We start from the raw sequence: 15,048 nt of genomic DNA on the forward strand, positions 1-15,048 counted from the left end.
ACCAAAATCACCACCACCACCACCACCACCACCAAAACCATGACCACCACCACCAAAACCACCACCACCAAAACCACCACCACCACCATGACTACCACCACCAAAACCACCACCACCACCACCACCACCAAAACCACCACCACGACCACCAAAACCACCACCACCACGACTACCACCACCAAAACCACCACCACCACCATGACTACCACCACGACCACCACCACCATGACCACCACCACGACCACCATGACCACCACCACCACCAAAACCACCACCACCACCAAAACCAATGCCTTCTAAAAATACCCCCCCCATAGAAATCCCCTGGATTTCAACTAAATGAACAACATAAAAACAAACGAACAAATGACACCCCACCAGCCTCACCTGTGTCCCCCTCAATTGTCCTGTTCACATTTCTGCTTAAAATGCCAGATAGGTTTTCAACGTATGCATTTATTTCTTGTTTTAAATTCAGGCTCTCCCATGGTATGGGCTCACAGTGGCAATGCCAACGATGATGCAACCACAGGTGACAGTGAGAACTGTCACGCAGTGTGTGGAGTGTCCCAGAGAAAAGCACTGAAGCCATCTGAAAGTGGAAGAGAGCAGCCCAGCACAGGTCTGCTTCTCAGAAGCGCTGGAGCACCCGCAGCGGACACTCCAGTTCTCAGACCACTAAACCAGGGGAACTTTAAAAACTTTCTGGTTTAAAAACAAACAAAGAAACAAAACAAATAACCATACAAGCAAAACCCCCAATGCTGCTATAAGAGGGCAACAGTTTCCTGAACCCAGGGACAAGAACGGCAATTCACAGGCATGTGCTTCAGCTGCAGCCAGACAAGGCTCTCCTCAGGGGTTCGTATCCGTCACAACCCTTCATTCAGTAGTACTTCCCTGGGCCAATATTTTGTCAATTTTTGCTATGAATGACTGAATTCTTAAATCTGCAAAGAAAACACAGGTAGTGACGGACCTGAGCAACAGATAAATTCAAATACCTCTTCCAGGCTTGTGATTTCAGAGAGGAGACAGAAGGCCTAACTCACTTCTAGGTTCCATCCCAGGCCCAGCTGAAGTCCCATCCTCACTGATGGGAACTTGCCCACTGCCCTCCACTATCCAGGTCATGCGCTGAGAATGCAGCCCGTCCCAGAGACAACCAAGAACCTTACGAATGTGTGGCAGATACTGTGCAGCACAAACTAGGTGAATTCCCTTTCCCCACTCCTCCAGTTAAAGCTGTACTCAGAATGGCAACACCTCTACACAAAAGGGTTTACAATCAGTGGGTTTTGTTGTAACAGAAAAGAAAGGGGTCACAAAACCGTCTGAGCATACAGAGAAACCCTGAGGCAAAAATGGCTTTTCCTGTAGAGTCCTCCTCAAACTGACACAGTGTCACAAGGGACCAGGGCCCTTCTGGGAGGGCAGGCCTTCCTCCATCCACAGAGAGCCAGTTCGGGGTGCCCTGCGGTGGATGCGCCGCAGTCGAAGCAGGTAGAGAAGGATGGACAGCAGGACGACCAAGAAGCAGCCAGAGAACAGATAGTGGTTGTAGACGAAGGACACACCCCGCCAGTGCCCGTGGCCAGCCCGGAACACCTCCTGCCGGATGTCTCTGCAGGCGTGGAGACAAACAGAAGCAGTGAGAAGGGTGCAGGCCAGGGCCTGCTGTTCCTTACCTCTGAAACAGGGGAAGTAGCCCCAAGTGAGCTCCCTGCCAATGCTATGCTCTTCATGCATATCCATAAGACCCCAGCATTATAATGTCATGAATGTAAGGGCCAGGGTTTGCTGTGACAAATTAATGAAACAAACACGTTCACATAAAAATTATACATAATAACAGCTACTGTACAGAATTTCTGGAGCTGACTCAAATAAGATATCAGATAAAAATAGTTTTTAATGTGGATCAGCCAAGCTGTGAACTTGAATGGGGAAATCTGTATGTTTATTTGACCAACAGTGGACTGGAATTTAAAATTTCCTTTGGACATGAATCTATGTAGACAATGTCATAGTCTTAAAAGTAACTGACACTTCAATAGTATGGACAATGGCTGATGTTTTTAGTCCACTATGCTAGCCAGTGCCTCAGCTGTCAGTCATCACGCTGAAGGGACGGGCATGATGGTTCTGTTGCCAGACACTACAGGTTAGTGTGTAAATAAAGACATCCTCCCACATCACAAATCTGTGTGCTACAACAGTGCCATAAATGCATTTCAATATAATTTCTTCTGCAATCCTAGACACTATAAGATCCAGCGAAGGGGCCCAAAGCCGTAAGGGTCACCATGGAGCAGACCCTCCTGCAGGGTTGGGACGCAGAACAGCACCAGTGCTGTGTGCTGTGGGATGGGCTGCCTGAGAGAACAGGACGCACTTGGGGAGGAAGGCAGAGAAGACCCACGTTAAGTCTGGCTGGGCTCACAGCTCTGAAAACACGGCCACAAAATGCAGTCACCAAGAGGCACCACGCTTTGGAGAAGCATCTTTTGTGACCCTCCCAAGCTCCTAGCCTACCTCAAGGGCAAAAAGCGGGTCCTGTAGAGGATCGCCCCCAGCGTCCACTGCACTTCCTTGTCATACACCTGCAAGGCTGTCTTCAGGTTTTTGTATGTGACAGGAAAGGAGAAGCCCCTGTGGAACACCTCAAACATCCAGGCTGATTTGAAACACTGATACCTACAAATGCCAAGCACAGGCACAAGTCAGGTAGGCGCCCCTGTCCGAATGCACCAGGCAGACTGTCTCCAGGTCTGAGCAGACAGCTGCATATGAGCTCAGGTTCACCCACACACAGGCCGCACACCTGTCAAAACCGGCGAGCCGGAAACAGCGTCAATTCATCCTGATGTGAGACCCCTCCACGCACCTTCTCCATCATTCTACCCTCTCTATAACAAAGTGAAAAGGTGGGAGGATCCTTCTCAGCTCTGATATCGCCTACTCCTAATGCTCATTAGAGGTGGGTTTGTTGTTGTTGTTTGTTTTACAAACTACTGGACTCCGTAAGTAAGTGATGAGCAGTGGCAGTAATAATAAGATCCAGTCGCCGCACTTGAGTGCCTTAAACCAAAGGGAATTTTATAAACCAAACCAGAGTGGCTTCAATTATCAGAGGAGTATTGTGAGTGTTGTGGGAGGGATAGATCTGGCCGAGGGGACAGATGGAAAGGGGCAGCAGCCCACACAACTCAATGTCGTCAGGACATGAGCGAACAGGTGCAAAGAACTTCAAAGCTGAGCAGAAAGCCTGTAACGAGAACTCGTCCCACTTGAGGGAGGCCAAGGGTAGAGAAGGACAGTGGGTAAGGAGGGTCAGCCGGCAGCTCAGGACTTGACTGTCCACTACTTACTTAAGCCGATGGAGGTCAGCGTGAGAGGCATACAGTCCTCGGTCAAAGCGTTCCCTCAAGATTGACCACTTCGTTGCACAGTAATCCTAAAAATAATTTCACCCTAAATAAAATCATCCCTGAAAGTTTATTATTAAAGTACTTTTCCTACTTACAAATGGCTTACCACATTCACCATCATAACAAGCACAGGAAACACACAAGCAGAACGAATGTCTGTACAGTTAACGTGAGACTCAGGTCTCTGAGTTCCTGGCAACCAGCACACTTTGTACTTGTTCTGTGTCCTGAAATCCTGCCCACGCAGGATGCACTGACCTCTTCAAGCCCATTTAGTTCTTCCGTCGTCACTGCACCAGAACAAATGTGGGCAGAGGGAAACAGCATTTGCTGCTCAACTGAGTCCTCGGGTCTGGGGCAGCTTAGCCTTGGGTGAGGATGGCGATTTGGAGTCACACTGACTGCTCACAGCCCTGAGCACTAACACAGCTCCTCTCCTCACCTCTCCAGGGTGACAAAGCTGGGCTGAGAGAAACAGTGTGACAGGGAGCACAGAGGAATGTGCTCAGCCTGGGGCACGAGTCAGGAAGGGAAAACATCAGGAATGAAGACACAGATGAGAGAAGGCGCACAGCATAGAGGATATACCCCGGCTGCTTTCCATGCTGAGAGAGCACTGAGCTGGTGGGAGGAGGAGTGAAGGCTAAGGTCAGTGGATTCAGCCTGTGAAGCTGCAGAAGACTTTAAACAGCACAGCAAGGTGACAGCGTGAGAGCTCAGACAGAAGAGGCCCTGGACAGCATGTGGGATGGACACCAGAGATAACAGACACAGGACCAATTGGACAGCTTCTGGTGAGCTAGAGACCTGGCGAGGACAATGACAGTAGAACAGGAAGCAGGGATAGGCAGAAAAATACTCATGAGAGAAACTATTTCTCATGATTATATGGGGTGAAGCATATTACATGGAGCAAAGGGGTTGAGGATGCAACTCAGCGAGACAGCATTTGCCTGGTGCACACAAGGCCCTGGGTTTTATCCTCAGCATTATAAAGAAAACATAAGAGCCCTGCCTGGAGGTAGGGACAGGATGGTTGGCAATACTGTCAACTAAGATGGCACACAAAAGAAAGGAAAGTGAAAAACTGCATTTGTTTGGAATTATGAAACTCAGTGGGAAAAAGACAGGGGTTAAGATTAGAGACGGAATGTCAGCAACCAGACAACTATGGCATGGATGGGGCAATCTATGAATCTATGAACCTGGAGGGCAATGGGCTGTGGCTGGAAGACAAGGGCCATCAAGACTGAAGAGGTATGGCAGGGAAAACTTCTGACAAAATGGGAAAGCAAAGGGACTCTGCTGGTAGGAGTCATGGCTGCTATGTGGTGGGAGCCTGCTGAAAGGGTTCTGAGATATGGCAATCATAAGTCAACTTAAGACTCTGGTCTGTTCGTTCCTGGTAACCAATGTGGCTAGTAGAACTTAGGTCTTCTGACGACTTCCCTCCCACAACGGAAGGGAAAAGCTATCGCAGGGATGCACTACAACCACCTTTCCCTCCGAGTATGATGGAGGCTAGACCTGCAGCCTAATGTCTCTATACAGCATGGATTTTCTTGGCTTGTTACCTTGGCAGCTTTAGTAAATTTAGCAGCATTGTAGTCTCCCCCCATTCGCAAGACATCCTCGGTGCAGTAGTAGAATTCAGAGAACCCATAGAATTCACTGTTCTGGAAGTGGATTGGGGGCTGGTAGACTCCATTGAGGGAAGTCTGTGTCTCATTGGTTTTGTTCATAAAAGGCTGGAGGGTCTCCCGACACAGGTCGAAGTCTCCTGTCCCCCGGAGGTACAGGGTCTGCCCATTTTGCTGGATCTCATCCTTAATGTCAAGAGGCAAGCAGGGGTCCAGGAACGGAGCATCCGGAGTCAGGCCAGTCTGCTTACCCAGGAGCCTGTGGCACAAAGAACCATTTACCATGAGACCTATGCTACACTGTGCAAGCCAGTATGCTCCTCACATGGATCCACAGAAATGTGTGCGGGAACACAAAGGGTTCCAAACCAAGTTAGGAAAATGGTCACCCAGCCCTTTGAGGAGATCCACAATGACACACACAGGGACTGCTGAGTCCAAGTAAACAAGCCATGACCTGACTCATTTATTTACTGTGTGTCTACACCACAACACGTGTGTGGAGGTCAGAGAACAACTTGTAGAAGCTGGTGGTCTCCTTCTACATGTAGGTCTCAAGGATTAAACGCAAGTCATCAGGCTTGAGCACCAAGTGCCGTTAGCCACAGGACCATCTCAGGGCTGACCTGACGCTTTTGATTCCCCTCAGTACAGATAGGATGCCTGCTGAGGACCCAGCAACCATGTGGCCCACATCCCCACTCTGCCACTGCTGCTTGACTTTAACTGTACAGAGCTTGAAGTAGCGTGACTGAAAAGAAGTACCTGGTCCTGGAACACCAGGTTGGATGTTTCAGAAAAACAAGCTACACACTGCTAGAAAGCTACCATCAGGCTATGCATGGAAGATTAGAAAACTGGGGAAAAGTAATTCTAGAAGGAGGTGTACCAAACTGCTTGACAACATGTCATTATCTTGCTGGTATTCTTTAAACAGAGCCAAACTGACAGGTCAATGAAGATGCGGTGTGTGCAGGAGGAGATGGATGGAGTCCAGGAAGGCAGTATCATAGCCAAAGACCACCCAGTGAATATGGGCGCGAGAACACAACGTGTAAGGCTTGAGCCCCTTCGTCCAATTTTATTATGTCCACCATCATCTCTGTGAATCAACTACTGGCCTAGACTGTAGTGGGTATTATTATTGCTATTGTTATTCATGAACTATTGGCCTAGACGGCAGTAGATATTATTATCGTTGTTATTAATCAACTATTGGCCGAGATGGCAGTACGTAGTAGCTGTTTTTGCTGCACTACAGGCTCTGAGAAGCCCTGTGAAAAGAACTGTTAGCCTTGCTGTAACTCAGATACACCAGGCTTGTCACATCCCAAATAGATACCCTGATAAACTAACCCCTGTCCTCCCAATGTGTGTGCATATTCAAGTAATCAATAAAAAGAAACCAGAGTTCTGAAAATGGAAGCAATGTTCATGTTGGATACCATGACTCCCAATCTGACTGCTAGAAGCTGAATGCTGCTGGAGTCCCTCTCATTCACTGACAGTCTTTCCTGCCAAGCTGCACATTCTTTAAATCAGGGTGATTCAGAATGGACTTGAATGCAATCCATAGAACTATGTGCTCTAAAGAAATGAAGCACCACTCTAAGTGGCAGAGATAGGTATGAATTTCAAGGCTCAGTTAACAACATGCGTATAATTATGAGGAATTCTGAGCAGTTAAATGTGTAGCTCACACTTCTGTCTCAGTTGTCCTACACCTAGCTAAGGAGTGCCACTGGACTATACATTAAGCAAAGCTTTTTCTTTTAAATTGGTAATAAAACCCAATTAGTAAAACTCAGGAGTCAGAAGAAAAGTGTTGAGTAAATCTAAGAAAGTGAGATTCAAATTTATATTTTTATTTAAAAATTTTAAGACTATTATAAAAATAGCTATCACAAAAAGCAAGCATCATGGGACTACTGCTGTTGTAATTAACATTTCTCAATTAGCTTTTAAAGTAGTCAGAGAATCACTTCCTTCTTATGGACGTGAATTCTGGGTAAACTTATACCAAGTAGCTCCAACTTGGTCTTCATTATGTCTTAGGCCTTCATGGATACATTAAGATTGAATAGGTCAGGGCTGGAGAGATGGTTCAGTAGTTAAGAGCACTGGTTGCTCATCCAGAAGACCTAGGTTGATTCCCAGCACTCATACGGCAGCTCACAACCATCTGTAACTCCAGTTCCAGGGCACCTAATGCCCTCTTCTGTTCTTACACATGATGTACAGACATACATGCAAGCAAAAACCATGCACATAAACACAACTAATAACAATTTTGAAAAGGATTAAATTGGCCAATGAAATATACTATTACTTAGCTCTAAGATCAGCATTTCTCCTAAAAAATGTTCTATCAAAACAAACAAACCAAACGCAGGAAGATCAAGGTGTCTTACCTGCCAGATGCTGCTCTTCTGCTTCCAACCCATTCCCCATTCTGATGACATATTTCAGATAAGTAACACCCCAGGTGGCCTAAAACCATGCAGACCAGGCTAGCCTCAGACTCACAGAGAGCCACCTGCCTCTGCCTCCCAAGTGGTGGAATTAAAGGTGTGAGCCACCACACCCAGCTAAGCTTACAACACTCAAGCTGATAGGAGTGGTGCCCTTCTTTCACCTATTTTTCTATACCAGAATTTCATATAACTCATTTTTAAAAATTTCATTCATAAAAATAGAAGGGGTTAAAAGCAAGGAATGATCTTTACTCATCTGATAGAATGGAAAACTCCCCATCACTCCAGACTAGTTCTCGGATACTAGTCTGGATACTGCGGCAGATTGCAGAGGCCTGGGAAAGCTCAGATAGTGACACAGTGCTGCTGGTGCCCCACCCTGAAGCTCACACTCAGCAGCTGCCCTTGACCTCAGAAAGTCTCCAATAAGGAATAGTCTACAGACACTGGACACCAGTAGATGAGAACCATAGTGAAAGGGGTTAAGAGTAAGGAATGATCTCGAAATGATTTTAGTGGTATTAAAATATTTTTAGTCAGGCATTGGTGGCTCAAGCCTTTAATCCCAGCATTCAGGAGGCAGAAGCAGGAGGATCTCTTTGAGTTTGAAGTCAGCTTCATCTATAAAGTAAGTTCCAGGATAGCCAAGACTATTACACAGAGAAACCCTGTCTCAAAAAACAAAAGCAAAAAATCAAAACAAGAACAGTGTGTGTGTGTGTGTGTGTGTGTGTGTGTAAGCTCATTATAAAGTACATGCCTGTGAAGATCAGGCAGAGAGAAGACAGAAGAAGAGGGGAGGGAGGGAAGAAAGAGAGAATATGCAGGCACAACTGTGGGACAGGGCTGGCAGCAGGACCCTGAGGGCCTCTCAGTCCTTCCAGCATAGTGGCAGTTAATAGAAGATACCTGGCCTGGATCTAGTTTTGCTGAGGAGCGAGCTAGCCCGCAGAAGTTTGATGAGGAGCAGCAGGTGCTGTACCTGTTTTTCTGAACCGTGCTGGCAAACAGTCTGTCTTCATATCTCTGCCGAGCAGCATTGCCACCGAACCCGAGAAATGTGGCCACATAGACTCGGTACACATGTTCAGTCTGGTGGACATCACACCCCAGGTTGAATTCAGCTAGCAGGTTTTTAGCTACTTCCTCCTGTAGGCACAAGGACATTTTAGTATTTTAAAGCAACTTTAGCTCCAGTTAAAAAAGAAGGGTCTAAAAGGAGTTACATCTGAGAGCAGCAGACTCTGTCTCTCTACCTCCCAAGGACGCTCTGAGTGCTTTCATAATTCGGTTCCTAATTCTAATTAGGGCCTGCAGATGCTGCACATGGGGGTGTCAGGGCTTTCTGAAAAAGAGGTCAGGGCTACAGTTCCTCTCCTCTGACCCATAAGCCTATGTACGGTACCCCCTGCTGTGGAAATAGACCCAAATGCAGCAAAGTCCTGACACGCAAAGACGCTTTTATAAAAACAAATAAACAAACAAATAAAAAACCCTAAAAGGAAAGGCATCTGAGTATGCACATTAAGGGAGGGTTAAATTAATTAATGGCAGTAATCAATAGTTTGTAGAGGAACACACTATGAACTTTAAATAAAAGGTACAAAATCATATAAAAGATAAAAGCGTAACAACCACATTTTGAAACTATAACAGGAATAAAAATAATGGAAAGAATTTCTCCAAAACACTGACAATGCCTTTTTTTAATTACTAACAATGGTGAATCTAGGGGGAATTTTTATTCTTCTATTTGCTCTAAGCTTCCTTTGTGAGCTCTTAATACTTTTCAATGAGGGGGAGAAAGCATGAGTGGTAGTCTCTAGAGGCATATCTGGAATTGGAAGTGGGAAACACAGGCTCAAATACTTGAATTTCCAAAGCGCTTTTCCAAGGACTTAATAAAGACAGCAATAAGGCCCACTGAGCACACACTAAGAAACAGAGTGCTAGTCTCTCATCAACCATTCAATGACCCCACGCTATAGGGCTATTGTTGGCATTTTTTTCCAGAAGAGACTGGCTCACAGAAGTCACAGGACGTGCATGAGATCACATAGCTAGGAGGAGCAGGGTGATGCTACCTGCTGGGCTTGTCCTGCTCCATGGCCGACTCTGAACCACTATCTGGTACATGATCCCTACTTTGGGGGGAACAACGTAGGAGACCATAGTTTGGTGTCAATTTACATCTGGACAGAAACAGTAACGAGAGATGTGGCAATTCTGGGACACATAAGGAAATGGCTCTGGTGTTCTCTTTGCAAGGACCGCTGAGGACCGCAGATCCTGACTGACAGCACTGAAGGGATGGGAGAAGACGGAGTGAACCAGGTGTGGAGTAACGGGTACCAACAGCAATGCTTTCCAGAAGAGCTCAAAATTATTGAAAAACAACGACTCTCCTGATTCTAAATTTAGAAACCTGACGCTATACTATTTTTTAAGTGACCGAAGAGAAAATGTAAACAAAAGCTCAAGCATGCGACTGACATACACCAGAGAAGAACTCTAAATTCCAAAAACAAACCAGCTAGGCTCAGTGTACAAACGTAATGGGCTTGGCTGAGGCCTGCCTCATTCTCCAGCCTCCTTCCTCCTGGGTTGAGAAGACGGAACCTCAGCAAGCAGAGTAAGGATGTGTTCAGACTCAGGAAACAAAACAAAAATGGATGGAGACATGTTAAATGAAAACGGAAGCAAACACGAGGCAATCTGTACAGATAATAACCTGCTGTGAGGAGGCAAAGCTTACAGTTTTGGGGACTTCGTACGCTATCTGAGTGGACACGCCTCCCATGTCAAGAATACCGGCTGTCCTTTTCCGAACGATGGCCTCGCTGCTCTCACTGCCAGGAACGTTGACCTCCACGACCGCCTCGTCATCTGGAGAGAGAAGGGTCCACTCAGCAGGCGCTCGGGAGGCACTCTGCTTTGAAGACATGCAGTCCATCCTCCCGATGAGCTCAACTGCTCTGCCCGCCCGGCCCCCACACTCGGCCTTCTCACAGCACTCAGCTCTTCTGCCCTTGGACACGAATCATGATGGATTGTAACTTCCAACCAGAGCACCTGACGACACAAACAGGCACTTACCCTCCTCAATATGCTCAAACCGTCCGAGGACAAAATTAATGCCAATCCAAGCATACACACCTAGACATTGCAGAGCAAAATTAAGAAAAATCAAGTTTTAAATCTCTGATCAATTTGGTCTGCGCAAGCTTCTCACTTATTTTAACCCCTGACAGCCTGAGACAGAATCACCAAATAACATATTTCTACTGATATTTTATCTTCTTAGTGGTTTTACAAGAACTCTCTTTAATACTTATATCAGGTGTATCTGTTGAAAATATAAATTCTACGGGAATTCTACACTAACTTCCCCTAATCTTCCCTCTATCTTTCTTACCCATAACAGCTGCCAAACCCCAGCCTATACATGTCAGCATTCCCTACAGTCTGTTTTTATCCATTCCCACTGCTACCTTGACTTGTGTCTTTATGCAGTGGAGACAACAAGCTAATCAGTCTTCCATGGCAACCTGCTCCATTCTATCCTGTTGGACTGGCCCACAGACAAAGTACAAAGTAACAGGCTGATAATTCAAGATGTATCCAGTGTTCAGCATCACCGCCACCTTTCCACAGAGCCACAATCCAGCAAGCGGAAACCCAGTGGTCCACAGTGGCATCCCCTCCCACCTGCAGTAGCAGTGATTGTTTCTTTTCATCAGGCCATGCTTCCTCTACCTGCTCAGGGAACTTCCTCTGCTCCTCTCCTAAGGGTTCAACTTAGAACCATTCCTGGACAGGGGAGGAAGAGACGCCTTTCTCTTTCACACTCTCAGGATATTTTTTTTCCTGTATCTTCCTTTGTATGCCTAACGGGACCTCTTACAATTCCGAGGGCCTTCTTTGTAAGGTGCTCACTGCTGATTGGCCCATTCTGCATTTCCCGATGCCTCCCCATAGGGAACACCTGCTGGAGCAGTGAGTGATCTAGGAACAGATCCCATACTTCTAGGTCTCTGCTCCTAGCAAACCATTACACTGATTGGTTGTTTCTTATTCAAGTGAAATAATTTTTCGGAAACAGAATTAATATTTTCTCAGTTTATCAAAGGCAAGAAATCCTCCTTACTAGAAGTCAGAGGTTCATGGCCTAAGACTTTTTACCAGCTAGTCTTCCTCTATCAGTTTGTTCAAAATACAGTCCCTAAATGTGGTAAGGACAGATGAGGTATGTTTAGCAGCTTTAGGGCTGTATAATAAAGATTGGCTATATAGAGCACTAACTTAGTCATTGAAGTGTCTCTCAAAAATATGGTCTCCTAGTGGTTCAATACAATGCACAGTGGGGAGGGGGCCTCTAAAGTGGGGGCCCCTCTCTCACTCTGTGAACTGAAGGTCTGATACCAACCTTCTTGTTTCCCTGAGATGACTTCAGCATGGGAGTCAGAAAACAGGAAGTCAAAGTGCACAGGGATGTCGGTCAAAAGGTCCTCCAGGATGGCTTTCTGCTGGCTTCAAGGCAATCCCAAAATTTACATGTCAAAATCATATGCTTGATTTTTTTCGTTGTTTTGAAAACAAAAACAAAAAACCTTATGACTCTGTTATATCCTATATGAAATAATTAATTGTAAAAATAAAGTGATTCATTGAAAAAAATTGCTTATCTCAGGAATGTTCTTTTCCAAATGAAAAAGCTGTGTAAATCATGTGATTCTTGGCTTACTGGGAAGAATGCTTGTCTAGCATGTACCAGGCCCCAAGTTCCGACACCAGCACTGTATAAACTGGGCAAAGTGATAAAAGCCCATAACCCCAGCATGCAGGAGGTGGAAGTAGGTAGAAGGCTTGGAAATTTAAGGTCAAACACAGCTACATATTTAGTTTGGGGCCAACCTGGGATACGAGACTGTTGTGGGATATTTGTACACTGTGTAAAGGTGGATTGCTGTGATTGTTGAAATAAAAAGCTGAACAGCCAGTAGCTAGGCAGGATGTATAGGTGGGATTTCCAGGGAGAGAAAAGAGGAAGAGGAGGAATCTAGGCACGCAGGAGATGTCAGGAGACGGGGAAAACAAATAGGAGGTACAAGACTGAAGAAAGGTAACTCCATGTGATAGAATGTATATTTTAATATGTAAAAGGATTTCCAGTGTCTGATGATAACAGTTATGGAGATGAGAGCCGCCCCTCCCAAGGTCCACCCTCCAGGCAGATCACCTTTCAGGAAGGACTCTCATTCCAGCAGTGCAGAGAATGTAGAGAGGTGTCTCTTTGTGTTTTGCCCGTGGCACATGTTCTGCAGCAAAGTTCAGAAGTGGAGAAATGTAATCGCTGACTTTTTCTGGAGAGGTAGCAAACTCTGAGATGCCTGCAGAAAGGGAGAGTCTGCTTAGCAGGGACATGGTGGAGCTAAGAGTAAATTTCTTCAGTGTGCTGAGTCTGTATTCTAGTTTTGCCTGTTCTTCTGCTTCCCCACACTCTGCTGAGGCATGAAGGGTTGTTACACTTATCCAACTAGCATCTACTACGCGTCCCACACAGGAGCATATTCTTGCCCTTGAGAAATGTGTTCCTTTCTCCTCAAGCAAACTCCAATGGCTGCAACACCATCCACACACCATAGGTCTTCAGACTGTAGCACCAGCCCCCAGTGCGCTTCCAACCTTCAGGTCAGTTCACAATGGCTGTCTAATGCACATAGCCACTGCTTGTCCTCAACGACACCCCGAACATGACACATGTTCTGCAAGTGGTCCTACAGATCTGTCTCTGCTGCTTGTTCTACTTCTGCTCTCCTTGTTTCTTTGGACACTACCATCTGCTGCTGGCCTAGTGTAGCCAACTACCTTCTAGGCTCCACTGACCCCTCCATCTCCTACCCCAAGGATGTTTCGTTTCTATTTTAAGACCTTCTATGGCTCCTCTAACCAACTCAGACAAACTCACACAATGGCCCACCTTGTTTCCTCCCAAGTCCCTTTCTCCCATCTCAAAGCACTGAACTAACACTTCTGGCAATGTAACCTACTGTGGCCTTCAGGACTCTGAGTCCCCAGCAGAAAGAGCCCTCTCTTCCCCTACCTCCTTTACCCAGCCAGTTTATACACGGCTATTCAGCTCCGTCTTCCACAGAAGTCTTACTTAGTAGAACCCCGATGGAGACTAGCTGTCCTGACAGCCCGTGCTCACCCTGCTGCCGGCTATCTATCTATTCACCACACCAAATTACTCACCTGTCTCATTACAACTGGCCAAGGCACACACTATGTCTTGTTCAGTTCCTATCCCAGCACCGGACAGTGCCTGGCAAGTGGAGTGCTCAGGAACATCTCTTCAATGCTTACTACTAAAAAAGTGGGAGCTGGAGAGACGGCTCAGCAGTGACAGCATGGGCTGCTCTTGCAGAGGACCTAGGTTTGGTTCCCAGCACCCATATGGTAGCTCACAACCATCTGTAACACCAGCTCCAGGGGCTCCACTGCCCTATTCTGGCCTCCCTAAGCACTCACATATAAACATACATGCACTCAGACACACACATGGTAAGCAAATGCATCTTTTTAAAAAGCTGTCACTGACCCTACACTATCAAAACGATGGGGGCCTGAGAAGTCCCCCAGTTTCTTACTTCACACATTGCAGAACTGCAGAGCCATAAAAATGGTGAGTGAAAGGAAAATGGAGTAAAAGGCAAAACTTTGACTCTGCACACAGAGCTATTTCAGTAGAAAACCAAATCCCAAACTAACCAGAACCTATTTTTAAAATGCTTAGAGCCTTGTTTATATTAATTCTCAAAGACTGGGAGTCAAGACAGAGCATTGCTATAAAAAGGCACACTGAGGTCTACTTGGACAAGGACGGTGCTAAGCCAGACTGGCTGAGCTCCTAGCGTACACCTCAATGGGGCAGCGTCGCTCAGCTGATCCTGTGTGGCAGAACCATGCTGAGCCCGCTGTGACTGAGATCCTGGTACACCTCCATGAGGACATGGTTTCCTGCTCTCCACGGAGGTGTTCAGTTAGTGCTGGGGCTGTCGTGTGAGGCTTGGAGAAAGGCAAAGTGTTCTATTGAGCTTGAGTTCTGAGTCTCTTGGTAAATTTTTTTTTTCTTTTTTCTTTTTTTGGTTTTTCGAGACAAGGTTTCTCTGTAGCTTTTTTAAAGCCTGTCCTGGAACTAGCTCTTGTAGACCAGGCTGGCCTCGAACTGATTATACTTTTCTTACGTTAACCCTGAAGATGTTTCTTTATTAAGCATACATACAGAGCAATGGAAAATTAAAAGTTACTACTAAATATTAAAATCTCTATTTATGGAAATTCATGGATATTATTTATGCTTCTCAGATGGAAGATAATAAGCTTTATTGATTATTACTTATCAATATTCTACTTTAAACTTTTTATGTCCCATTACAATTATCTGTACTGATGGGGTATAGCGTGATGATCAGATACATGAGCCAAGTGCAACAATCAAAG

The 15,048-nt window shown here is 45.9% G+C and overlaps 1 protein-coding gene across 2 annotated transcripts in view; it reads right to left on the reverse strand.

The window, feature by feature from the left end:
* Positions 1 to 436: 436 nt before the first annotated feature.
* The window catches only part of Entpd4 (ectonucleoside triphosphate diphosphohydrolase 4), a 29,664-nt gene continuing 15,052 nt past the window's right edge, over positions 437 to 15,048 (reverse strand). Inside the window, exons 5-13 of one of the 2 annotated variants that reach the window (XM_038310424.1) lie at positions 12,785 to 12,935; positions 11,972 to 12,075; positions 10,642 to 10,701; positions 10,301 to 10,431; positions 8,528 to 8,694; positions 5,006 to 5,330; positions 3,372 to 3,457; positions 2,536 to 2,697; positions 437 to 1,624 (exon numbers count right to left, since the gene is read on the reverse strand). In XM_038310424.1, coding sequence (XP_038166352.1) covers positions 1,405 to 1,624; positions 2,536 to 2,697; positions 3,372 to 3,457; positions 5,006 to 5,330; positions 8,528 to 8,694; positions 10,301 to 10,431; positions 10,642 to 10,701; positions 11,972 to 12,075; positions 12,785 to 12,935 — 1,406 coding nt within the window. In that variant the 3' untranslated portion in view covers positions 437 to 1,404. Of the gene's footprint in view, positions 1,625 to 2,535; positions 2,698 to 3,371; positions 3,458 to 5,005; positions 5,331 to 8,527; positions 8,695 to 10,276; positions 10,432 to 10,641; positions 10,702 to 11,971; positions 12,076 to 12,784; positions 12,936 to 15,048 lie in introns of both variants that reach the window. The other variant, XM_038310423.1, reaches the window with a different exon arrangement.

This window comes from Arvicola amphibius, chromosome 13 (assembly GCF_903992535.2).
Source record: "Arvicola amphibius chromosome 13, mArvAmp1.2, whole genome shotgun sequence".
Classification (NCBI taxonomy): domain Eukaryota; kingdom Metazoa; phylum Chordata; class Mammalia; order Rodentia; family Cricetidae; genus Arvicola; species Arvicola amphibius.